General features: G+C 46.6%; 1 protein-coding gene across 4 annotated transcripts in view; it reads right to left on the bottom strand.

Annotated features, from left to right (window-relative positions):
- Positions 1 to 27,741, bottom strand: part of STK19 (serine/threonine kinase 19) — a 51,535-nt gene that overhangs the window by 19,150 nt on the left and 4,644 nt on the right. For 2 of the 4 annotated variants that reach the window (XM_069634993.1, XM_069634992.1), the window contains exons 2-4: positions 25,207 to 26,032; positions 16,767 to 16,880; positions 16,502 to 16,647 (exon numbers count right to left, since the gene is read on the bottom strand). In XM_069634993.1, the coding sequence (XP_069491094.1) occupies positions 16,502 to 16,647; positions 16,767 to 16,878 (258 nt within the window). In that variant the 5' untranslated portion in view covers positions 16,879 to 16,880; positions 25,207 to 26,032. The remainder of the gene's footprint in view (positions 1 to 16,501; positions 16,648 to 16,766; positions 16,881 to 25,206; positions 26,033 to 27,741) is intronic. The other 2 variants (XM_069634991.1, XM_069634990.1) reach the window with 1 other exon arrangement.

Raw genomic sequence — 27,741 nt, 5'->3', positions numbered from 1 at the left:
TTAGGTCCATCCAATGGGACTGTGTAGTAGGCTCCTCCTCTCCAGCCCTTCCCCAGATTCTGACCAGTCATGCTGGACCTTGTTTTGGCACCCGAGGGCCTTTACCTGGCTGGGCGGATGGCAGGCGCATGTGAATCTATGAAAGATATGTTGGAAAACAGGAGTTACAGGTAAGCAACTTACTCCTTCTCCAGCATTGGATCTTTCATAGAATCACATGCTGTGAATAGATAACATAGCAGTATCACATTAGGCGTGTGTAGGCAGGTAAAGGGAACTCCTACCTTATTGAAATAGACGCTGCAGAACTGCTCTCCCCGACTGAACATCCGCTGCGTGCTGCTTATACAAGAAGTGCCTGGTAAAAGATTGGGGCACGCTACAGGTTGCTGCCTGGCAAATGTTAATGAGCGTTACACCTACCCATAGGGCTGCCAACGCTGCCATGGAACGTGCCCAGTGCATGCCTTTGGACGTTCTGCCCGCTTGGATGTGCAGAACGAAATAGCTGAAGTGATCCATCTAGACAAACTTAGTTTGGATATAGCTTTACTCTTATTGGCAGGGCCGAACACTATGAACAGTTGTGTGGACGCCCTGAATGACTTGGTTCTGTCCAAGTAGTACTTTGCTCTTCGTAGAGGATTCTGGAGTTGGTAGCGCTACGTTTACATTTTTGTGGAATTCCGTGGTAACCTTTGGAATGAATTCTGGATTGGTTATCAGTAGCACCTTATATCTGTACAAGCGCCAATAGGGTTAGCTGACTGCCAATGCCTGCAGTTTTGACACCCTTCAGGCTGATGTGATTGCCACAAGGAAGTACCTTCCAGGAAACATGCTTTATGTTGGCTGTGGCCATTGGCTCAAATTGCTTTTTCATTACTTCTGTGATGACTGTTGGAGGCTCCAGTCTGGCAGTCGGCTTAGTTGGAGGGAAAACTCTAAAAAGCCCTCTAGGAAATGCTTCAGCCTGTCGCTGAACAAGGACGTGTGTACCTGGAGATAGCCGCCAACTGCACTTTGATGGATGAGTGACTGAGACCTTGCTTCGCTAGCGAGAGTAGGGTACACGAGAAGTTCATCCGGGGTGACGTTGAGTGGATACAATCGGTTTGTGGCTGGTGACCTAGCTCCATCTAGGATGCTTTTACAGTCCTGTGGGATTGTTAGCTGGCTAAATTATACGAAATCAGGAGCCATGCTGTTAACTGCAGGGAATGCGGGTGATGTAGGACCCTTCCGTGGTCTTGCGGAATGATGTCTGGGTGGACTTATCGGCCAATCCGCCTACAGCTGGAGTAGGTCGGAGTCCCAGGTCTGTCGTGGCTAGTTGGCACAATGAGAATGATTTTGCAAGGGTGTTTCCTGATCATTTGAACCATCCGATGCAAGGCATAGGCAAACCGGCTTGTCCAATAATGCATCACCGTTGGACCCCCAATGTGGGCTTCTGCTTGCAAAGCTCAAGCATTTTTTGCTGTTGCTGGCTGAGGCAAAAGGGTCTATGGGTGGGTGACCCCACCGCCTGAGCTGTTGGTGGATTGATTGATTTCCTACTTGTGCGGACTGCCTGCTGCGGCTGTCCGCTATGTTGTTAAGGTCTTCTGGTAGGCGGAATACACAACATAATGCCTAGCAGGGCGATGCATTGGCGCACCGGGGCATAATGTTTGGGTTTGAACGTTGGAATCAGCGAGGTTAACCTTTTTATCTGCTAAATTGATGGACGCACCCTCTGGTCCTCTGTGGCAAACAAGTTCTTGGATGACGTGGTGACCTTTTCTGCGATGGGCGCTAGGCATTTGGTGAATGTTTGCAGGGCTGACTTGGCAGTACCCAGAACTGGGAATGGTGTTGCGGACTATGACTCTAGATACATCCTGTGTTCGGGGTGGATTGGGATGTGGAAGTACACATCATGTAGGTCTAGGGACCCTAGGAAGTTGTGTTGCTGAATGGCCTCGATTACTTGTTGTAGTGTTACCATTTGGAATTGGTCTTTTGATGAATTTGATGAGACTGCGCAGGTCCAGTATTGGACGCCATTTGTGTTGTTTTGGCAGGAGGGGGGTGGGGGTGGGGGGGGGGGGGGGGGGGGAGTCGTCTGTTAGGAAGTGCCACTGACTAACATAATTGGACACTTCCCAAACCCGACTTACCCGGCATAGTCACAGCAATTGGTCCCATCTTCCCCTTTGAGGGTATGTTTGCGTCTTTGTGCTTGGTGAAAATCTTGATTTGTTGTAGCCTTGGAAGGACTTTGCATCCTTGCGAGTAGTATGTACCCTTTGAGCAAGATCAAATAACCCTATATGAGGAGGTGGAGTTGTTCCTTCCGGAGGCCCCTTTAAAAAGGGACGAAACATTGGATCAGTGTCAGTTTTTATCGCCTTCAGTGCGTTGGCAAAAACAAATCATCCCGCCTCAATGGGCATGTCCATTACCTTGTGCAGCACATCAGTTCTGAAATACAGGTCCTGGCCGACAAGTGTGCGATCGAGAGTCCATCTGCTGTATGTGTTTTGGTCGTGGAGGACTGGGTTGCAATGCTTGTGGGTGCTGTTCTCGTGATCGACGGAGGAAGGGTATATTTCTAGGATGTAAACTAAGGCCTTGACAGGCTCTTTGCTGGTCCCTCTTGTCCCCTGCCAGTCGTCGAGGCCTTCAGATTTTCTGCACCGGTTGTCGACGGGTCATGGCCGTGACAACGTTTATGTCATTTGGGCAGCCTTCCCACAGATTTGGCCCGCATTTGAAAGGGATCTTTCCCACCCCCTAGGCACAACTATACCCTTAGTGGACCCTGAAGGTGGGTAATGACCCTCCATGGAGACAGGCGCCGGTGCCGGTCTTTGAGGGCTTTGGTGCTAAATCCTTCACAGATTTCACAATCCTCAGCTGAGTGGTTGGGATAAAGGCAATAAATGCACTCACTGTGCCAGTATGCTTTCAAGAGGTTCTTGAGGCTGCAGGCCTTGAACAACTACTTTTTGCCTTGTCCTTAACCATTTCCCCCAAGGAGACTTCAGTCCTGGGAGGAGTCTTCTATTAAGATGAATCCTACACAGGAAAAGCAGTCCTTTTATGGAAGTAGGGTTTTCTTGAATTAAAACAGATCTCTTGAGAAGAAAGAACTCGAGAACTTCCAGCGTGACACGTGGTTAGAATATAAATAATGGCTGGAGAGGAGGAGCTTACTACTCGATGTCCCATTGGACGGGCCTAATGCACCCATAGCGTTGGTGACAGTATACAAAACAGACCCAACTTTTCTTTTAAAAAAGTAACCAAGGATTCCGAGCTTGACGGCGGGGAATATTTGCAGCATGTGAATCTATGAAAGATCCAATGCTGGGGAAATTTGGAGTGCCCATACCAGAGTAGCTTAATGGGTGACAGAGGAACCACTTTTTTTTTTTTAAAGTGGCAAGTACTGCAATATGGTTTCTTCAGCACAAGACTGTCTGCAGACTCATTCAAATAGTGTGTTCATCAACCAGGTAATTAAGTATTCATGTGTGTCTAACTATAGTCACTAGTGCAAAATGTGTAGTTCACTTTTCTGCTACAGATTTAAGACATCTTCAATATTTTAAAAGACTAGAGTGCCGCCATATTGCTGAATAGTGTTTACCACAGTGGATCAGATTTTATCCGCAACAATGAAGCAAGGGGGATGAAAAACCTACCCCTGACCCTCCTGCTACCACCCTAGTGGAAATCAGGCGAGTTTCCCTGCACCTTAGGATTATGTTATGTTAATATTATTTCTAGAGCACACGGTCACCCAAGGGCACCTTTGATTGATATTTTATTTCTATCGCGCTCTTACACAATGGTTTCAGAGGGAGGGTGGGGCTAGTGTGTGGGAGCGAGGGGCCAATGGGCCCCTCTATACCATCACTTCTCAGTACAAAACTTGGACCAAGTGCCTCTAGTGGTGGGTGCGCCCCTCGCCCTTATGCGATGCTAAGCATTGGTTACATTTGCGTAGATGGGACCACCGAGCAGGGCACAGGGCATTTTTTGTACCCCCTTCGACTCCATCTTGGTAACCAGGCCTCACTGCGATAGTACAAAACGCATCTCTCCCTTTTGTCCGCTGCTGTAGCTCAGAGCACATGGCCCCCACCCTCGTCCCCACTCCAACTGGAAAACTCTGCAGCTCCATTCTCACGCTGAGGCCGGAGCTGCTTGCAACAAATGATAAGTGTAACATCCCTTTTCCTCTGAGACCACTGTCCTGCATGTGAACCAACATGAGCCAAGCACAGAGCTCATCCATCTCCACAAAAGTGTCCTTGCCCTCTTAACCTCGCCAGTTGAAACTTATTGCCATTCTAACCGTGTCCTTGCAAAGCATCCCTTTCATGTGCCAGACTGCCAACCTCGCTATGAAGCCCACCCAACAGATCCCCCCCCCCCCTCCCTCCCCCCCTCAATTAACATTAGACCCCTCTGCAGTATATTGTGCCCAATACTAACAAGAGCCACATACCTGAGATTCTTGCGAGACTAACCCTATAGTCCAATGACAGTATTATAGTGGTCAAGGCCCATAAGCCTGTGACCTGTATAACCCAAGTGTGTAGATAAACTCTTGAGTGATTTGTATAACAACATGATACACTACTGAGAGTCTTTTGATCAACTGTTATTTAGTGCATGCATTACTCGGAATGTATTGTCTTAGCTTAGATAGTGACCACCGTGTTTCACAGCGACCTGACCTTCACCCATCCGGAGCGCAAATGTCTGACGTCAATCCTCCCGCCAACCAAGCAACCAACCCGGAGGAAGAGATGATGCCCACACCAATACCGGTCCAACGTAACATCATAGGTTAAAACTTTAGATGTACTATATAAATGTGTTGTAACCTTGATGTGGTCAGAGCTCTCCGAGGTCAGAGCTCTCTCAGAGATCTAGATAAACTTTTCCTTGAACTCTCGCAGCCTGCTCTTTTGTGCCTTATTCCCGGCCCAGGGAGTGTCTGTTTCATTAAAACGTGTTAGTCAGGGAGGGCACAAACATTTGGTGACCCCCCTACGACGTGATCGGAGAGGTGCCTTGAGGCCGGCGCCAAGCAGCGAGATCCGGGACGCCACCCAGCGAAACCATCGCCTCCGAGGCCGACCAGCCTGTGCGTACGAAGAAGGGTCAAGGGTTCCCGGTTGACGAATACCCGACCGAAAAGCTGCTCGCCGAGGCGGGCCACAGCTTGGTTGGGGTGCGAGCCTGACTCGGGTCGGACTGCGAACGGCGACCCTCGGGTCACCTGACTGAAAACATGAGTGCCGGTTGCGAAGGAAAGGTAACGGGGGGGGGGGGGGGGGGGAATAGGGGAGACAAGTGGAAACGGGTGCTAGGGAAGAGTAGGGCCTTTGTGAGTGATGAGGCTTTTCTGATCTGTCCTTTATATGGCCATTATGTTTTTGTAAGAGGTGAAGAGAAAAAGAGAAGTGGTATCCTAGCCCGAACGGGGTAGAAGGCGGCGCCGCGTAGCATTGCCTCGTCCAGTGCAGAATAAATAAGTGAAGATACAGAGAAAATAGTAGGAGTCTCGTATATTGAGTAGACTCAGAGTAGTTATTTAGTTATTTAGAACATTCTTTTTCTGGGTACGAAAGGATTCTTGTCAAAGAGTAAGGGATTAAGAGGTGGGGAGTGAATGAGAAGAGTAGGCGAAACGGGAAAGGGGGGCAAAAAAGAGCAACAGGGAGGAAACGTGCACAGGTAGTGCATGGGCATGATAAGTGTTATATGTGCTTTTGTGTTCTGTCCATTTTTTGTCAAGGATATCCAAGTACTGTGATAAATTTGTGGTTAAAGTGGCAAAATATGCAACAAAGGACTTAAATTTATAACATGCAATTTGAACAGGCAATAACTAAAAGGTTAACGTTGAAAAAGGGGTTGATGTATAAAAATGTTGATACATATATGTGCATACAAATTACAAGTAATTGATAAGACTCGTGGTATATTATCCAACACATGAAGAAGTGATTAAGGGGAAGGGAGGTCGAAGGCAAGTACAGACAAAGGGAGGAAAGGAAACACATTGTCATGGGGGGAATAGCACCACTAGCCCATATTTGTCAGCACCTTCCGTTATACAGCGAGAAAATACAAAAATACCACGATCAATGGCTGACGGAGATAAAAGGGGACAGTGTGACGCCAATCAAGCCAGAGGGTGGGTCATTCGACAAGAGTATTGGATTTAGTATCTACACACTTGTTAGCAAGGTATAAGGGAAAACAACTGCAAAACAGAAGGGAAGTACTAGACCTATGGCAAATGTTTGAAGAAGTTACGCCTACAGCAGAGGTAAATAAAGAGCGAATGAAACACAGAAACCGCAGGAAGAGCTATGTGGAACGCCAAAGGGCGAGTGCACAACCACTACAGCTGAAGGTGATACAACTAAAATATATCCTTTGATGTCAAGACCGGCAGTAGGATACAGCGAGCCACTGTACGTATCAGCATGTCCAACTCCTACACCCACAACAGGAGCAGTTGCTACAGCACCACCCCCCTATGATAAAGGAGGTTTGTATGGGCCAACAAGCGCACCCCCCGTGAATTTGGCACATATCACTGGAGAATTAGACAGCCAGCTAGCGCATGCACAGATGGAGATAACGCGGCTACGAGCGTTGTGCGACAGGAGCCAAATGCTGCCAGAGGGAGGAGAGGTGCCACCATTATCCATGGCGGATCGAACACCAACATTGAGCACAGCAGGGGAAGTGGCGCAAGCAATCTCAGAACCAGCACGGTCAGTATCACCACAAGGGAAAGAGGCGCTCAGTGGAGTTCCTATTCCATCTAAATGACAAACCCGTGAGGATTATATGCCCACCCACCCCAGAAAGCGAGAGAGGGGGAAGGATGTGAAGGGAACAATGAGCAAGAATGAGAAATAGAAGGTGTGGAGTGACTGACGAATATGAAGAGGCCGCGGCCGAGACCGGGTCCCCACTGCCAAACCGCCGGTACCCAGACACACCATCGCCACCACTATGGCAGGTTAGATTGAGACAGCGTGGGGGAAATATGATAAGTAAAATAAAGAAAGGTGCGGTAAGTAAGGTGGGGAAGAAACACAAGTTACAAATACCCTTGATACAAAAGGAGCAGGTAGGCCTCATTACTTTCCATGGGCGCAAATGGATAAAAACAACTGGTCCTCCCCCCACTGTCGGGCGGGGCTGGGAAATGGATACACGCCTTTGAGAAAACCACAGGAGTGCCGCTAACGATAGAAGATGTGAAGAGCTTATTAGTGTAAGCAATTGGTGACCAAGCAGACGCAGTGTGGGAAAAGGCCGGATTCCCCGGAGTAACAATGAGTTGTGACCGCCACGATGGATCGGCGTTCAATAACGTTGAGCACAAGTATGGGATGCATTGAGGCGCACGTTTCCAGATATTCCGGATTTACATTTAGTGATGCAGTGCACAATGGAGGAGAATGAGGATCCAACGCAATTTATACTGTGGGTGCAGGATTTATGGAGAAGCGAAACTGGCACGGAACCAGTCCACCACCTTGTTTTATTTTATCATCAAGAAGGTGCACCCGAAGGAGGTACAGAAGGCCTTGGACAAAATAGCTGGGATAGAAGCCAAGGGCTGGCCTGAAATCCAGAGTATAATTGTGCACCACTGCAGGAGGATCAAAGAGAGAAAAGGAGATAGCACAAAAAAGGCTGGCAGACGAGGCGAAGCTGGTGCAGAACAAATGGTTGCGTCCATCAATGCCAGAGCAACCACAGACCAAGGAGCGGGAAATAGACCAGCAACAATAGCAGCACTGCGGGCCGCAGGAGGACAAGGGCAGTGGAATGGAGAAGAGCAATACGGTGGGCAATAGTGGCAAGAAAGACCAGCAAGAGGAAGAGGTGGGTACCGTGGCCAGAGGGGGGTTTGGAGGTATGGGAAATAGGGGATTTGGAGAGGCGGACCACAAGGGTCATGTTGGAACTGTGGGAGATGGGGACACTACTCCAGAGCTTGTAGAATGCGGCCTTCAGGGTATTTCCAGGGGGAACAGCCCATGGAGAACGAACAAGGTTGGGGGTGTCCACACCCAGGTAGCCCCTACGGACCACCAATGGGAAGTGGGAGACAGCAAGATTACTGCTAGAACGAACCCCAGGTACAGCAAGGACAGCAACCACCACCACAACCAATGGCAAGACAAAATGCAGTGGGAAGCGCAACCAATAATTGTCATGCAACATCTGCAAACGGTGCGCCCGCACCGTACCGTGGCATGACAGTGATCGGAGATAATGTCTTCTCAGTGCCAGGGCAAGAAAGACATGCAGATTAGGACAGCCCACAGGGAACACTTGCGTGTCCAGTCCTATCCACCAGCCTATGTGCAGAAGAGGAACCACTAGTGGGGGCAGAGATAGGAAATAAACTGCTTATCTTTATGGTAGACTCGTGCAGAGAAATCATGTCTTATGGAAGGGTGGTTTCCGCTCTCAGGCAGGAATTTGGAGACGCAGTGGTTCTCTGGGGCCATTTTAAAAGTTCCTTAGACTAAGGATCTTGATATAACGGTGGGGGGAACAAAAGGTGCGCGCACCCTTACTGTACCACGAAGACGCGCCAATCAACTTGCTGGGGAGAGATTTGTTAAGCAAATTGAATATGACGATCTGGTTTACAGACCGAGGAATAGTGTGCTCAACACCAGTAGTATGCCGAGTACGAGTAATGTTGATGATCAGCACAGTAATGAACGAAGTTGTGGTGCGAGGAATACCCATTGATATAAGCATGTTTGTATATGGTATCAAGGCGTTAGCACGAGTGGTGCCAGAGATAACGAGAAAAGAATGGAGAACACCATCAGATTTCATATTCCGCCCATTTGCACACACAGACATTGTGCCAGGCACAATAATGTCCATAGACATTGAGGCAGTTCAAGTATCCAACAAACGTATTGTGGTCATAGGGTTGGACACGCAAGGGTGCGAGTGGAGGACTGTTATGCATAGACCCAAACATAATGCTACGAGACATAACAGATGAGGAATTGTTCACTGATGGTGAGGATGATGGAGAAATAATAATAGAAATAAGCTTACAATGTGACATTATGGTCCAATACAGAGAGGTACATAACCCATTGATGGCTAGCGTTAAAGCCCCACTGACTATATTCGAGGAAGACATGGCAAAATAGGCACCTGAAATTTGGACCACCGGGCCCCACAATGTAGGGCTGCTGCATGAGGTGACACCAATAAAAATAAAACTCAAACCAGGTGCAATGCTGCCAACAATATCCCATTTCAAAAGAAGCGGAGTAGGGCATTAGAGTTCATAAATGCACTCCTGAAACAAGGCATCATAGTGCCATCAACCTCCCCATGTAATACAGCGATTTTCCCCGATCAAAAAAAGCAAAGGGAGGGGCGTGGAGGATGATCCAAGATCTCCGCCCACTCAATGACGTCATTCAAAAAGACGTCCCATTAGTGCCTATCCCGGCATCAATATTGTGCATTGTGCCAAAAGAATCAACCTGCTTCACTGTAATTGACTTAAAGAACGCCTTCTTCTCCATACCACTCGACCAAGGATCCCAGTACCGGACAGTGTTCACAATAGGGAACAACAGGTATGAACACCGCCAACTCCCCGCAAGGGTATTGTGAAAGCCCCAGCATTTTTAACAGGGTGTTACGGGAAGACATTAGAAACATAGATGTAGAGAGCACCATCATTCAACACGTAGACGATCTGCTCGTCTGTAGCCATACAGAAGAAAAGTGTCGAGAAGACTCGATAGCACTACTGAATGTGCTAGCTACCAAGGGATACAAGGTAGACAAAGGGAAACTGCAATACTGCCTTGCCGAGGTTGCATACCTCGGACAGTTAATATGAAAAGATGGGAAGCGAATACTCCCAGACAGAGCAGCTGCTATACGCAACATAATACCAAAAACTGAAGGACATGCAAACATTTCTTGCCATTTGTAATTATTGCTGAGCATGGATCCTTGATTACGCGGCATATACACGCCCCCTACTACAAGCATTAAAAGACGCACAGAAAAATAGGGCGACAAAATGGACGCAGGAAATGATAGCAGTATTCTAAATTAAAATACCTCATCGCTGACGCCCCAGTCCTCGCGAACCCAGATTATGAGGGAATTTTTCTTGTTTTCACACTGCAACGGGACACTGATGACAGCAGTACTGACACAGAAGACATCACTAGGTCACAAACCATTGGCTTACTACAGTGGGACACTAGATCCAGTAATGCAAGGTAATTTCGCCTGAAAACAGGCTCTCGCAGCTGCAGCCTTTGCAATTGAAAAAAAAGCGCCACCATTGTCATGGGATGTTCGGTAACGCTATATGCGGAGCATTCCCTGTTCGCCATCCTTGAGCGATCAAAATCAACACTTACGACACAAAGAGCAACAGCATACGAAGTAATAATTTCAAGCCCCAACGTACACGTTGTGAGGTGCAAGACAGTGAACCCAGCAACATTTATTACAGAACCATGCACAACAGAGGACATACAAGAAAATGATTGTGCCACATATGAGGGGGAAGGTGACGACATCCCGAAAGCAAGTGAGAACGTCCTACAGGAGGGAGAAATATATGTCATAGATGGGTCAGCATCCATAGACCCCGAAACAGGGGAAAAGCACGTTGGAATGGTGGTAGTACGTATGGAAGAAGATGAATATGAAACAATTGTACAAAAGCGCCTCCCATCCCATTATTCAGCACAGGCAGCAGAATTAACTGGCCTGACTGAAGCCCTGCGCACAGCCAAAGGCTGAGCGGTGACAATATACTCAGACTCAGCCTATGCAACTACCACGGTGCACTCAGGGCTGTCACGGTGGCGTAGAAGAGGATTCAGGAGGGCAGACAGTTCTCCAGTACAGCATGCAACATTGTTGAATGAGCTGATAGATGCATTAGCAGTACCATCGGTAGTGGCAGTGGTGAAATGCCAAGCCCATACCAACAACACAGACGCAATCTCATTGGCAAACACGGCAGCCGACGCAGCAGCGAAGGAGGCCTCGTATTTCAATGTAACACCAACACGCGAATGCATCGCAAAAACAACCACCACAGATCCACAAGAGGAAGCATACAATAATACCGCAGATTACAAAGACGAGCGTCCCAAGAGGAGCAAGAACTGTGGAGCAAACGGGGATGTAAACAATCAGCCACAGATCTCATTTGGAGGCAAGAGATAACAGGAAAGGTTGTAATGCCCATAGAGTTACTAGAAATAGCATTCCAACAGTTGCATTTCCCCGGCCCTGTAGCAAAACACATTGCTGCAGACATCCAGGAACACTGGTTCGTCCCCAATTTACAAGAGCACCTGTCAAAAATTCATTGTAGAATGTAGAACATGCCAAACATAATTCAGGAATGACATTAAGAACGCTGCGTGGTACCCTGCCCCGACCAACAGGATCATTTAGAGAGCTTCACATAGACTATGCTGATATGGAAGAGCGGTGTAATGGAGCAAGGTATTGGATTGTGGTGGTGTGCCCCTTTTCAAGGTGGGTGAAAGCGGACCCATGTCCCCACCCAGACGTGAAATGTGCAGCCAAGTTCCTCGTGCGGGAGGTGTTTTCACGATGGGGGAATATGCGATAAAACGGTACGCATTTTGTGAATGACCTGTGACATCGCTCTTGGGGGTGAAGCACAAATGATGCTCGATTTATCACCCAATGGCAAATGGGGTGGTAGAAAATATCAACGGATTATTAGTTGTCGTTATGTAACACATTCAAAAGGAATTGGGTGTATTGCTTGCCCCTAGCACTGTTCCAGCTCAGGACGCAACGATGTAAAGACCACCATCCAAGCCCCCACGAAATTGTAACTGGGAGAATACACACGCCAGTATCCCCGATTAGAAGAGCCTTGGATGCGCACAGGGCTGCCACAGTGCTGGGGAAGAGTTCAAGGAATACCTAACACAGCTAACATGCGCAGTACGCAGCATAGCGCGACAAATAGCACTGCCTTTTACTGAAAATGTGATGACCGATACTACCACACCAGCCACAGACAGTTCAAGCGGGCCACTGATGCCGGGGCACACGTGCAGGTCCGCAGCTTTGTGAGAAGGTGGAATTCACCCAGGTTTCATGGCCCCTACGAGGTCATTTATAGTACAACCACGGCAGTGAAGGTAAAGGGATTGAAGTATTGGGTGCACTTATCCGATGTGAGGAGGGCACACAATAGTACAACCCCCCAGGAGGAGCCAGACAGCGCCACTGGGACAACAAATGAGGTTGAAAGCAAACAAAATAATCAGTAAAGAGAATAGGTAGAGATAAAATTGATATGTATTTTTGTTTTGCACAGCTTATCTCCTCCTTCCTTCTTTTCTGTCTCTTCCTCCCCTCTTTAACCGGCCGACATATTGTCTGTACACCTCAAATATCCCTCCTACTCCATCTCCCACCTTCATTTTTGATGGTTGTCTCTATAACAAAAGTACAGGAGCAATAGGGTAGAAGAACAAGCCTGGCTGAAAAAGATGATTAAATGTGAAGTTAAACAAGAATGTAAATATATGTATATATTGTGATGACTTAACAAATTTATATCACCCCTCCAGGTGAACAATGGCCCAACGACCTATGATCGGAGAGAACAAATTAATACTAGATAGCGATAGGGTCGCCATTAGGGCTAAAAGGTTCAGTGATGTTGAATGAGTTTTAAAATGCGCTGCAATTTTGATGTCAGTAATATTTTGTGCAGCTTGGTACTACACCCTTTTATCTCTTGTTAATGCCATGCAGAGGGGGGTGGGGGGGGAGCGGGGCTAACATAAGAGAGGGATCACAAATGATATGGACTGGGGTGAAGACTATATGGCAGGAGTCACATGTAATTAATGTTAACAAAACAGATGGCATGCAAACCTCAGATTACATCACTGTGGGATCAACAAGTGTGCCAGTGTTACATTTCGATGTAAATATGAGTAATGCTTATGGATATAACAAATATGGAGATTATTGGACAAATGATTTAATTAACACTAGTATTAATACACAGACAACCATACACCCTACCTCACACAATATTGCTGCTACTGATGATCCATATGACATTGAACAGTAATGATACAACATGGGCTGGGATGTTTCCAATACATTACAGAAGGGTGAAAAACAATGACCAGGAAGGGAGGAGGAGAAAAAGGGAGGCGGGAGGGAAAAGATCCGACATCTATCACGACCTGGGGTTAGATGAAATAGAAGATCCCCGCCACCCTGATCAATCAAATATGGTATTCTGACATGAGTGCCACGGCAAAGCAAGCAACAAATGAGAGCTGCTACGTCTGTTCACTCATCCCACATGCATCAGGAACACCGAAAATGTTAGTACCACAGGAAGTGCCCTTGTCGGAGGCCCAATGATTAATTCATCTGGTTTTATGCAGAATAAAGGGCACGTTCCAGGCGCACACTGTTGCATTGGAAAAGCTGGAGAATGAGAAAACGTGCACAAGCCGGCGCCAAGAAGTAATTTGCCTCGAGGAACCATTTGTCATCAAGGGGACACGATTTGCAGAAAATAAATGACACGAAGAAACAATCCAATGCAAAGCGGAAGCACTTAGAGGCCTACCAAATGACACTTTCCAATGGATAAAAGAGGCATGTAACCCCATCTGGTTGCAAAATGTCGCAAGGCTAACATGGGTCACAGCATTAGAGAAACCTATCAAAATACAAAAAGAAGTACCACATGAACAGTGTTTCCGTGGGGAAGGGAAAGTGAACATGGGGGCAGCAAGGAGATGTAACAGAACGGTAATACCCGACATGAAGAAAGGCACAGCTGCACTAATGACATGTATTGGGTTTGCGGCAAACAAGCTTACCTGCACCTCCCTACATCATGGAAAGGAACTTGTGCACTAGTAACCCTCCACACAGCTCTGATGGTAATACCAGAAAGCCATATCCAGGGGGCAGCAGGGCAATCTGCTGGCATATCGGCAGCAGGACAGTCGGCTGAACCATCGACAGCACCCCAACTAATAACAGAAGCTCCAGCATATGAACTATTATCAGAATATAAGCTAAAGAAAAGATTGATGCGGAGTAAAAGGTCCTCCAACTACATCTCATCCGAATCATCGAAGCTCCTTGCAGAGATCCCACAGAAATACAAACTCTTCTCATCAGGAGAGACATTTTTCGCCTCACTTCTTGCCCCAGGACTGCAAGCACGAGCAAACGCCAAATGGTTGCAGATAGTGCGCAGCTGGGAGCTGCTCATTCAATTGGCCAACGACACTGAAGAGGGGTTCAACGTGATAAAGATAGAGCTCCGCGCCAAATGACAATGCAAAACAGATATGTCCTCGATCTCCTCACGGCGATGGACGGTGGTGTTTTGCTGAAAAATGGGGGAGGGGGTGTTGCACATTCATGCCAACTGAAGATGCTGATAACAGGACGCTCTCCCATGTGATAAAAGCAGTGCACAACTTAGGGGAGAGAATGAGAGCGGAAGGAGGAGCAGAAGAAAGCACATGGTTCCACAATTTGTTCAGCCGGATACCATCATGGGTAAATGTGGCAATGAAAATACTGATCCCCATCATCGTTTTTGTGCTCCTGTTCTTTTGTGTGCCAACTGGGACTATGGTGTTGCGAGAAAAGCATGCCAATCACGGCTATGATGATGGAAACAATGGGCCGACCGACAACGGTAGCTACCATGATAGATGCACAAATACAAACAGGGGAATACACTACATCACAATACAGGACGACAGCAATTTACAGGCAATATGGGGATATAGTGGATAATTTGCATCATACAACGATAAAAGAACCGAGAGAGTTGCAATGGTACCAAGAAGTATGTGTAGATCTAGATGGGGATGGAGGTATTTACCTAATGTGTACACCAGATTAATATGCTAGAAGAGGAAACAGCATTAGAAGCGTTTGTAGAGCATGGATGCCCATAAAAGGCACCCCTGCATGGGACGAGGCGGTGGCAGAGGCTGAGTACTACCAAAGGGAGAATGAAAAGAATAAAAAGTAGAAGTATTGGTTACTTTAGATGTAATGAAAGGGGGAATGTGTGGGAGCGAGGGGCCAATGGGCCCCTCTATACCATCACTTCTCAGTACAAAAGTTGGACCAAGTGCCTCTAGTGGTGGGTGCGCCCCTCGCCCTTACGTGATGCTAACCGTTGGTTACATCCGCGTAGATGGGACCACCGAGCAGGACACATGGCATCCATTTTTTGTACCCCCTTTCGACTCCATATTGGTAACCAGGCCCCACTGCGATAGTACAAAACACATCTCCCTTTTGCCCGCCGCTGTAGCTTTGAGCACATGGCCCACCCACCCTCGTCCCCACTCCAACTGGAAAACTCTGCAGCTCCATTCTCACGCTGAGGTCGGAGCTGCTTGCAACAAATGATAAATGTAACATCCCCTTTCCTCTGAGATAATCGTCCTGCATGTGAACCAACATGAGCCAAGCACAGAGCTCATCCATCTCCACAAAAGTGCCCTTGCCCTCTTACCCTCGCCAGTTGAAACTTATTGCCATACTAATCCTGTGTCCTTGAAGGGCATCCCTTTCATGTGCCAGGCTGCCAACCTCGCTATGAAGCCCACCCAACAGACCCCCCCCAACTAACATTAGACCCCTGTGCAGTATATTGTGCCCAATACTAACAAGTGTCACATACCTGAGATTCTTGTGAGACTAACCCTATAGTCCAATGACAGTATTATAGTGGTCAAGGCCCATAAACCTGTGACCTGTATAACCCAAGTGTGTAGATAAACTCTTGAGTGATTTGTATAACAACATGATACACTACTGAGAGTCTTTGGATCAACTGTTATTTAGTGCATGCATTACTCAGAATGGATTGTCTTAGCTTAGATAGTGACCACCGTGTTTCACAGCGACCTGACCTTCACCCATCCGGAGCGCAAATGTCCGACGTCAATCCTCCCGCCAACCAAGCAACCAACCCGGAGGAAGAGATGATGCCCACACCTAAGTCACCACCCCGGCTGACCAATCCCAGTCCAACGTAGCATCATATGTTAAAAAATGTAGATGCACTATATAAATGTGTTGTAACCTTGATGTGGTCAGAGCGCTCAGAGATCTAGATCAACTTTTCCTTGAACTCTCGCAGCCTGCTCTTTTGTGCCTTATTCCCTGACCAGGGAGTGTCTGTTTTATTAATTTCCACACGTGTTAGTCAGGGAGGGCACAAACACTAGTATTAAGAGAAAGGAAAAGGAGGGAAAACAAGTCACTATACGAAATATCTTGTTCTTTGCACTCTTGTACATGGTTTGAAACCCACCCAAGGCCACATCTATTGTATTACTTTGTCCTCTTTGAACGCAGAGAACAGTCACACAAGTCAGAGTCCTACCAGCTGGCGGTCGACAGCTGTGCGATCCTGCACCAGGCTGTAGAGTTGGTGCTTCAGTACCACAGGGGGCATCGAGTCCTCAAACAGTCTTCGTGGAAAGATCGAGACAAGATACTGCAGTGCGGCTCTGGTGTCCTGCACCTTAGCTGGAAAGGAAAAGATGGGGCTGAGTAGACGGGCAGCAGAGAATATCAACATTAAGGACAGGCATACGCGTGCAATGGTGAATGAGTCTCATGACACAACGATTTAATACGGAGAGTACCTGGTAAGGTTGTGTTCGCAACATTGTCTTCCCCTTGGAAATTGGCAACAGGCTCCGCCCTCCGCTTCTTTACTTTAAACGTATCACAAATAAACTTCCGCTTCCGATCCATGGCTGAAAAACAGAAGAAAAGGCAATGGACCATGAAGTACTTCTTTCCAAGCCTACAGACTGAAAAATGCAACCTGCATCCGACTTTAGTCCACCGAGTGGCAATAACTTAATAATTCAGCAAAAACAGTGGAAATGAAAAGGGACAACACAACCAAAAGTTATCTGTTTGTTTGGTAATGCGCACCAAGCCCTTGGGTAGACGGGCGCAACAGAAACAAGAAACCTTAAAACTTGGTTACAGTGCAAAGGTGGCAATACATAGAGCAGTGATTGCAATAGGAACAAGATACAGGTACAAGAAACATTAAATACAAAGCAATGGTCTTGGTAAGTCAAGAAAGCATTATCATGAGTATCAGTATATGCACACATACATATACACATAAGTATATACAACCTTACATGATTACGTTATCGTATATCCATGGTGCATACAAATATGACAAAGCAGACTGACAATCACGAACAGGCATGAAGAAAGATCTATTGATGTGGCTACACTCCACCGATTACAGCCATCGGATAAGACTCCTTGTAGTAGGAGCAAAACCTGGGGGGGTAGGGGGGGAGGGGGGGAAGCGCAAGGGAGGATATGGCTGTCACCTTACTAACATTTCTTCGATCATTTCCAGATTAGTCACAGCTAGAGCAGAATGTGAAAAATAAAAACTACCCAACTCTAAGTAAAATGTGGGTACTGCAAAGATCTTTTTGACAACATCAATGATGAATGTGTACATCAGCAAATGAGCTACACAAAGACGCAAACTGCTAAATGTTCTCAGAGAAAACAGCCAACCCATTGCCATCTTAAGGTGGATTTTGTGGTCAGCAGGCGAGAAACAAGCCATCATTACACATCTTGCAGGCATTATGAGCACCTTGCAGGATAACAACTGAAAAATGCAATATCCCAAATGGATGGGGAGTGCATTAACCCACAAGGCAAAATTCAGAAACCTGTGTTTAATAGTCAACTCGTCTAGCGCTTATACAGGAGTCCATATGCAGATGCTAAGAGAACATACTGCAGGCCAACACCAGCCCTAAAAATCATGCTGTTGGTTACTACCAAAGTTTGAAAGAGGCATGGTCTGTTAAAGGCACCAAATGCATATTGTTCCGGAACTCCCCAATTCCTTCGGACCAGTGAAGTAACTGGTTATCCACACACCCCTGGATTCCATGCAAGATGGAGAGCTCATCTTTTAAAAACCTAAGGTGAGAATATAAAAGGAGACATCAGAGGTTATTAGAGGGGAGAACAGCAGGGGGTTGGGGGGGGAGGGGGTTATCACTCAAATCCACAGGTGGCTAATTCCCTTTCTCCACTTTCAGGAGAATACTTCTACGGGTCAAGCAGACGAAATTAGGTGGGCCAGTCCAGTCTGTCATCTCTGCACTACGCATCATGTGGGTGGAAACCGCAGATGTCCAGTTCCGATCGACGCCCCTGTGGGAGCCAGGTGAGCGTAACAGCCCCCAAAGCAAATCAAAACAGTACTCTTGAACCAGATGATCAACACTCCACCCTACCAAACCCCAAAAACCAAACTCCTATCCATCCAAATCCTGGCTCTTTAACCAGCCTTGATGCCCAGACCCACTTCAGCAAACGCTTGCCACAAGCTACGTCTGTATATATTGCCTGTATGCCCTGATCACTATGTACTGTAAATTTGTTGATTTTATGTAACTGTTCGCTCATGTAACCATGTCTAAGTTGCACCCTGATGCCTCCGGGCCTGATGGTGCGCGTTACAAATAAACAAATACAAAGACTTACTATTTACACAGCGGGTGTTTAATTAGGAGCCAAGACTTTAAGCTTCTGTGAATTAAGACAGTGGGCCTCATGAGGCCCTTTTCTGGACCTCCACACTACGAGTTTGCCTGCCGGGGCCGTTGCGCCCTGCAGGTCTGACCTGGCGGGTGCAGCAGGCCCGGCAAGCAGACTTTTCATGGAAGCCGGTGCTTCTGTCTCCTATGGGACTCTATGGGAATGAGGAGTTACAAAATCTGACTTGCGCTGAGTCAGTGTTATGGGGTTGGCAGCAACCCCTCGATCTCACCGGCAGGTTAGCACCAACCTCGTAATGAGTCCCAATGTTTGTTATTTAAACCACACATGACTAGTCCAATTAAGAAATACAACACTGCTTTACTTGACCCATAAATGAACATTGAGATTGGGGCATCCAGACCAACATAGGGCCCGATTAAATGGAACATTTTCCTATGGGATTGTGCCATTATAAAACACTTCCATGAATCAGGCCCATAGTGTTTTCATAAATCAGACAATTAGATTTGTGGCCATCTCAGATTATATCCCAGCGTTAGTTGCACCACTTTTTCCTCTTAGAAACATATTGCGCCATGGTGATTTTGCTCCCGCCACTCATGTATGCAAGCATGTGGTTTATAAACTTCAAACCCAGCTGGGAAGCAAAGGAGTGCTGTACATAGGGAGACACACCAAGAGCCACATCCGTGCAGGAGTAGGATTGCCTTGTTTACCACAGCTCTAACGCAGATGTAATTAAATTGTCTCTTCCCCCTCCCCCAATATTCCAGCCTGTAGAGGAGGCGGGTCCCAATTTCTCCTGTTTCATAATTTTTTATTAATTTTGAATAAGACCATAATGATGAACAAATAGGTGAACTGAGAAAAGTAAATCAAATATTCAAAGAACATGTCAAAACCGAGTAAAACAGAGTCAATAAGCGTTACTTAAATCTAAGTCCATAATCATATTAGAATTGTGTAAAGGGGAGACGAATACAGGGGAAAATGAAAGACAAAAAGGACACGCATGACAGGACATGAGGGAAGGAGAGAAAATAACGATAATATCAATATGCAATTAAATACCAATTTTGAGAATTAGGATATTGATTAAATAAATTCTGTACCATCTTGATAGCCTGACATGACTACTTCTAAACTTAGTCAATCTAAAAACGTAGCAGGGCTTGGAAGTGCCAGGAGCTGGGAGCCATTTAGCAGCAGCTTCTAGCCTAGAATGAGCTTGACACCACCAGCTACCAGGAGAGAGTGGACCCCCTAGGCCACCTGGTGCCAAACAGGAAAACCTACATAACGGTAACTGTTTGGCTAAGGTGCATAAAGCAGCATCAGCTCACTTTTAGAAGACATTTAATGCCCAATTAGTCGTACATAGTGAACAAAGGTTAGTGCATGGTAGTTAGATTTGTGACTCACTGTGTACTATCGCCTTGATTGAATCGGTAGTTCCTGCTTACTGGGTGATGCCCGATGCCCAGGAACTGCTATTAACTGCTGCTCAAGAAATCCTTAATTCGATCTCTGTGTAGCATTCAAAAGCTGACAGTATGCCAGGTGTAACTTTCAGCAATGAAAGAATATGGCTTTTTTTCTTCTCCCACATCCCCACTACCCCCCCGCCCCCTCTCCCTTCCGTTGGCTCACTATCCCAAGGCTCACTCTGTGGATTCTGATTTCACATCACCCTTTCTCCATGCACAAGTAAAAACAGAGCCAGTTTGTCCAAATATCAATATTATTTGCTTGCATTGCTAGATCGATTTTGCACTTGCCCACACTCAGATTGCTCCACAGTAAATTCTGCAACGATTAATGGTTCTTATTGCCAGACTAATTTTGCCCATTGCTAAACTAAGGTTTCTGTAGCTGAATTAATTCTACACAGCTAGATTAGCCATTTTCCAACTATACTTTGCTCCCAGGCGGCCAATATTAACTTTCTGCAATGACAGATCAGCTGTTTCACCACTCACTGCACTTGACTGCCCCAGATTCATGGTTGCGCACATCTAGAATTTCTACACGGATATATTTTATGGCCAACTGTATTTTAATCCGGTTTGCCAGAGATGGATTAGTGCATGGCCAAATTGTCTACAAGATTGATTATCATGGCAGTTGTAGTCCAAAACATCTGGAGAGCTGAAGGTTGCAGATCCCTGCCCTAGCAGATGGACATCACAACAGTTCGCTTTACAGATCATCTGAATCCATACAAGCCCGACAAACAGCAAGATGACTGAAAGACAGCAAGATTTGAGTGGAAGAAAGAACCAGAAAAGCTAGGAGTCCTTCACAAAGAATTTCACTCACTACCAATCATCAAGAGATCCTGCAACAATACCCAAGTAACTGGTGCCAAGCTTCAACTGGAAACAGTATCTTCCTTTTAACCTTCATCTGGAACCTCCACCCCCTCCTTCCAAACACCTTCCCACAGGTGACACTGACCTTCAGACAACAGCCCAAATCATTCAACTAATAGCATTCAAACCTATCCTAACAACTCAAGCAGGAGATCTGCACATAAACATCTACCAACTACAACAGACTTACAGCAAGTTGACCGAAAGGAAGAAGCCCCTAAACTAGGAAAGCAAGAAAACACAACTGGTCGACAAGACTATTGGGAGAATACAATAATTATTGTCAGTTTCCGAGCCACCACTACCACAGACTATACGAATCAGTTTTGTCTAGTCTTCTCCCCAACTCTCTTGACTGAATTCTAAAATCTTCTACCAACTGTGGCAGGTCGGAAGGAGGAGACAGATCGTTTTAGATGCTTTTATTTAAAAATAATAAGAAAGGACCTCACTTTACCTACATTGTGGGTTACCATGCCTAACAAAACTAACTAGGGTGCTCGTCATCAGTGTAAAATCCAAAAATAAAGTCTGTCTTTGGTCCAAAACTAAGTTATGCTGACCCCACAATACAACTAAAGAGCAGGAGGACGACTCCCTTTTCATGGGGCGGCATTCGCAAGTTTATTTTTTTTTAATAAAGAATCCTCAGATAGTACTTGGCCATCTTTCGCACAAGATTGTTCAGCTCTTGAAGGGGAGTTTCCCAAACCTTCTGGCTTCCACTTTCCCTGCTGCTGTAAGATCCCTTTGACCAACGTTCCTTGTCTTGGTCTTCCACCCTCTTGGCCTTTCTGGGATACAGACAAAAGTCTCTTCCCTCGGTTGAGTCTCACTTCCTTGGTCACCCACTCTCTCAATAAGGCAATGATGGTAAACCCAGTATTGGTTTCCACTTCCTTGTTTGTTGGTTTTTGTACCCTCTTGATTATTAACCTTCTCACTGGGACGAGAATGATGGCCCCAGTAATGACTCTTCCCTCTTTTCTTAAAACATGGCCATTCACTGGGACAAGTAGATGGGCCTAGAAACAGGCTCCACTCTTCAATACTTGTTCACTCATTGGGACGAATAATTTGCATCCCTGAATGATTCTTACTCTTTAATATTGGATCTCTCCCTGGGACAAGTACGATGAGTCCAGGAATGTTCTCTCTGCTTAGTATTTTGGTATTCACTGGCACAGTACAATGAGCCCAGGAATGATTCTCACTATTACTTGGCTTCTCAGTGGGACGAGTATGCTGAACCCAGTATGGGTTCACACTCCATTTGTTACTTGTACTGTGACAAATAGGATTACTCCAATCGTTATATTCGTTTTTTTGACAGTGACGAATATGATAATGCCAATTGTTATATATGCGCACCTGAGTCCCTGTGTCTCCCGCTCCCCCACACCCACTTTACCTTCTGTGTAATAGGGCTACATCACCGGGTCAGCGTTCTCTCATGACAGCTCTGGGATCAACTTCCTCTTTCTCAGACACGCTTCAGCATCTTCCTTCAAGTGGGCCATCAGCGTTGAAAATGAAAATCTCTCTCTCAAGCACTTCAGGGTTATGGCTTCTCTTCCATCCTCGAACAGACTCTTGTTAATCAGTCCCTCCAGAGTGCAACTTGGGCACTTCTTCCTCCAAGCTGCTCACTGATGAGGAAAGCAGAGCTCGCTCCCGGTTCCCAGCTTTACAGCTTGGTTAAAACTCACAGGTCTGACAATTTCTTGCTCCTCCCCGTTTTATGCTGCTGCTCTGAGGCTTCCCCAGCTTCTTGTGGCAGTCCTTTCTCTGTGTCTGAGTCACACTGGTTATGACTCCTTTGGGTTTCATTCGTCCCAGTACCAAATAGGCGTCATCTGCTAAAACATCACAATAGCAGATGTAAGAGGATTCTTCCGAGTTAGAGCTAACAGGAGTTCCTCATTGGAACGCAAGCCATTGTCCCCAATGGTGAGATCCTGCCTATCCCTTGCGAGGGCACTGCAGCAGGGTCACCTCACTCGTCTCACATGGAAAGGCTCCCCCCACCTGGAGGGGAGTGACTGAATCCCACAATTCGTCACAACTTAATATAAACCCACATCAAAAGGTCAAAAATCTCATCAATCAGTAACCACATCAACATTTATCGAGATACAACCAAGCTTGCCTGCCACCCACCAACAACCCTCTTTTCTTACAGGGCCACGTGAAGTGAGGCCACTGGCACTATACAAGCTCAAATTAGATTGCAATGGGTGTACGTCACAAAAAAAGCAATTACACTGGAGGTCTGGCTGCAGCTGCTTTGCAGAAGGACTGCAGAAATAGGCGAAGGGGGGAGTGTTTCAGAAGGGGCTGAAAAAGCATAAGCGTGACCATTATGTACACCCCTCGGGGAGAAAGTAGCAGCAATGCCCTTCTAAATGATGCATGGGTAAGGGAGACAAGTGAGGGAGAACGGTGATGCAAACTTATGAAAGACAGCGGTTTTAGCATGCAACAGTAAGAGCATGGCCCTGTGTAAAGTAACTGGCCACCTCCTCTGTGCTGCCCAGGTCAATTATTCCTCCTTTCTTGTCCCCCTCAAACGGTTTCCCGTCAAGGACCCACATGGATTCATCCACTGGCTTTTACGCTGGAAAGAGATTCAGCCCAAACAGTAATTGTGGCAAATATACTTACCCTTGAGTTATTACAGCTCTGTGCAACCAAGCTCATGTGAAAGTACAGTCCAGACTACCCTCCTTCCAGACACATCACAAGCTCCTTCACAGGGAGGCCAAGGTCTTCTTGCATCTCTGCAGCATCTTTTCAGGTTCTCTGGCAGTTCAGCAGCTCAGCATCCATTACAGTTGCTTTCCAAACTCAACTGAGCTTCAGTCTATGGTTGACTTTTTAGAACTATAAATAATGCCCTCCCATCGCTCCTCCACCTGCGATTGGCTGCACCCTAGGTCTCCCCCCCCGTCTTGCCCATAGGCTCCTGTGAGCTTTGGGAAGCCCTGTAGTCCCCTAGAGTTCCTGGGAACAATGTCAGACGCAGAGGTTGGGTTGGATACCCCTGGTGGGGACAGTACTAGGCATTCGGATTAGTGGAGAGCAAACATATTAACATAACAGTAAGGGATAAAAACGATTCCTCCATTTTAGATTTCATTTCTCCATCTAGCACATCCCATGCAGATTGCGGTATCCTGGCTCAGCGTGGGCCGAATGAGTACAGGAAACATGATCTCCCTTAGTGGGCTCCTGGTGCCAGGCCTCAGATCTGGGCGAGTTTGTGATTTGTTGTCACTACACCACGAACACAGTTTCGATTGTGTGCACCTGTGTGCACCTGCTGTTCAGTCTGTTGCAGAGGGGGACTCATCAGCTGCACAGAGAAACTAATGTTAAATTCAACACCCCTTCTAACTAATGCCACATTCTTCCCCATATCAGTGCAATCAGTCATTATCAGTGCAATCAGTCATTAACAGTGCAATCAGTCATTAACAGTGCAATCAGTCATTAACAGTGCAATCAGTCATTAACAGTGCAATCAGTCATTAACAGTGGCTGCTTTACTTCTTGAGTTTTCTCTTCTTACACGCGTACTACTTGACCGTACACACCCTTGCAGAGTGACCAACCCTCTTAGAACGAGGAGGAATATACCAGTAACGCAATATCTGCTTTACATCACAATCCAGATTGTCCCATGCCTCGCCAACCGCAAAACAGCCTGCGTATATCTGCTTTACACTACGGCCCAGACTGTCTCTTGGCCGCTCCAAGAAAATGCTCTTCAGATTTCTGGACACTGAAAGGTCATACTAATGGCAGGTTGACACTACAGGGGTACCAATAGCATTTAGTCATAAAAACTGAAATTGGCAACATGATCCGGTTTAAAAGTTGATTGAAGAAGTCAAAGTTGTGGTTAACACTACTAAGGCAGCTACTTACTATTGCTCTATACCAACGTTTACCCTGGGAGCCCTCGACTGCCAGGCATAAACATTTATGAGCTGCTTGAACAATTACCGAAACTTAAATGTCGAAAAATAAACACTTTTTGCATCGTTGTTATTCCTCCATTGAAAAACGTAGCTGCATGTCTAAGAAAACAACATTTGCGTTCCACCAAGAAAAACATGAGATCCCCAGACTACATATAATGACTTGCCTCCGATTCAACACCATCCACGGTCAAGATGCAAGTGAGGCGGGGGCATTGGTTCAGTTTTCCAGATTGCAGCCAATATCCGACACTGAGCGCAGAGTGAAAATCAGCAGACACGCAGGGCCGATCCGATCCTCCAGAGGGGAAACCTGCAGCGCCATCTCCCACCGTTTTTAACTGCGCTTTGTGCGCCAAATCCTCAAATCGTACTTGGAAAAAGCAAAAATGTCCACCACATGCAAACGATTTTGCAGTCTCTAAACGAGGCTCCTTTCTTGACACGACTACCCAGAGGGCAGCATAATATGTATCCACATACTGTCCCTTCACCAATCTTTCACACTTTCTCCACCCTGCTTGCAATGGTCCTTCAGCGCATCAGTGTTTCCGCAGAATGCCACAGTACATCCATAGAAAGGAAGCCATTTGTTGTTCCCTCTATAAAAGAGTTCTGCACTATCTAGGCGGAACCCGTGGGTCATTTTATTTGTTCACGGCTCAGTAGCATTTGGCCCTTCAAGCAGAAGATCATTAAATAATCTGTCCATTTCTGTTCGTCACTTCCACGGTCTGCTCGAAAGGTTTCTGCAGATCGACGAAATGCGAGAGGTAGTCCTTTTAAATGTACACCCTGGAAACGCGGATTGTCAAGAAGATTTCATCAGACTGGACAGACTTCCTGCCAGAACTGCACTTTTCTGAGATACGTCTATTAAACTTAAATACATTCCCCAGTACTGCAGGTTTTCCCTGTGGTTTTTGCGTTGATAGACTCAAAACGAACAGGGTTTACCTCCATTCCACAACTGCTACCTCAGAACAAATGTTCCTGAAAAAAAAAAAAAAAAGCAGTCAAGGTTTCAGTGTACTAGTATCCAGCTGACTCCTAAGCAATTCATTTTGGTATCAAACATAATCAAAATGGTAGCACCAGTCACCCGCTTAATGAATGAGTCGCCAAACTGCCATTTTCCGCCCGCTGCCAATTCCCAGGTCGGTGTTGCAAACCCACCCACCGCCCCGTGAGAGATTTTTCAGTGTGCCCCAGTCCCCTGGTTAGGGGTCATGCGGGCAAGGGCGCACAGAAAAAAAGTTTCTGAAAGTTCCACCATTCACTAATTGATTGTCGAACAGCAGGGGGCTCACTTCACAGGGAACACCACACCAACGGAGTCCCTGGGTGCGCTGCTCCTCATCAATAGCAAATAATGGGTGCTTTGCCCCCAGACTATCATGCAAACTTAAGGATACAAGTTTCCATGAGTGAGCTGGTGGCAAAGCACCCTTTGATGCTCACCTGCAGCTCTGGGCCCTGCACAAGCGCCAGGGGGGGGGGTTCAGAGGGGGCGTAATGTGTAACAAAGTGGACCTCCAGTACTTCAGGTAAATTACAGGTTCCTTTATTGTCCATGTCCAGTACTCTTCCTCAAGACACAGGGATGGTAGGGGACACAAGATAACAAGGGAAAAACACCGGGCTCACCCCCACACCCATCTTCTCAGCTCACTCTTCACTCTCACTCACCGAACCCTGCACACCAACATTCTACATAAACATTCCAAGTAGGTGATGTCACACACCCACCTAACCTGAAAGCAGATTACTACACTCCCCCCCCCCCCCCCCCCTTAGAAACACAAAAGCCAACTGCTACGCCAACGCTTCCCAGGGAAGACAAAAAGGAATGAAAAGGTAGTGTGACCAGCACGGGACCTTAACACCCCAAGACACCACGCTACCAGAAATGCCACAACACAGTGGCCGCCTATGTGCAGAACCTCTGGCAAAACCAAAAAACGGGAATCCAACAAAAGGACAGCCTTAACTGGACACCAACAGACCAAGAAGGAAAATATTGCCAAGGGCATGCAACCAAAACAAAACCACTCCCTCGGTCACACCTCGAGGCCACAAAAATAAAAAACAGAGCACTTACGCCTGTCCCGAGCTGCCCCTCAGGACCTAGGGCTGCCACCTCTAGCCAAAACTATTGTTAGCGAACACTAACACAACTAACACCTAACCAACCTACCCACCTTAGCACAAATCACCTTCCACTTCGGTCTGCCACCCCAAAGTCTCAGAGCTGCCCCTCCAAGCGCTAACCAACCGCCCCCAAAGGAAGCAACAACAAATGCCCAACAAACCGAGGGACCACTTGCACAAAACCGTTGGCCATTCCCTCTATCCACAAAATCCATTTCGAACACACCAGGAGACAACCTGACATACCAGACTCGGAATCAGGAGGCACACTGGCAAAGCAAAATTGACACCACCTCGTCCAATAGGATAACACTATGGACAATAAGAAAAACTCCACTCAACTCAGGCATAGCGACCAAAACAGAGATAACAACGCTATGAATCACTACAGCGAACAACTGCCCTGAGAATAAGACTCTGCCAAAATTGACTTACCCTGAATTAAGCTCAGGCACTAATGACCACAACATACAGGCCAAAGTGACCAAATCTGAACTAACAGGCACTAATCACCACAGTAATGAGGGAGATACTAAATCTAAAGTGACCTA

The sequence above is a fragment of the Ambystoma mexicanum genome, chromosome 13, assembly GCF_040938575.1.
Source record: "Ambystoma mexicanum isolate Mex_15411 chromosome 13, UKY_AmexF1_1, whole genome shotgun sequence".
NCBI lineage: Eukaryota > Metazoa > Chordata > Amphibia > Caudata > Ambystomatidae > Ambystoma > Ambystoma mexicanum.
The sequence above is the reverse complement of the archived record's forward strand: the minus strand, read 5'-3'. Positions and strand labels throughout refer to the sequence as shown.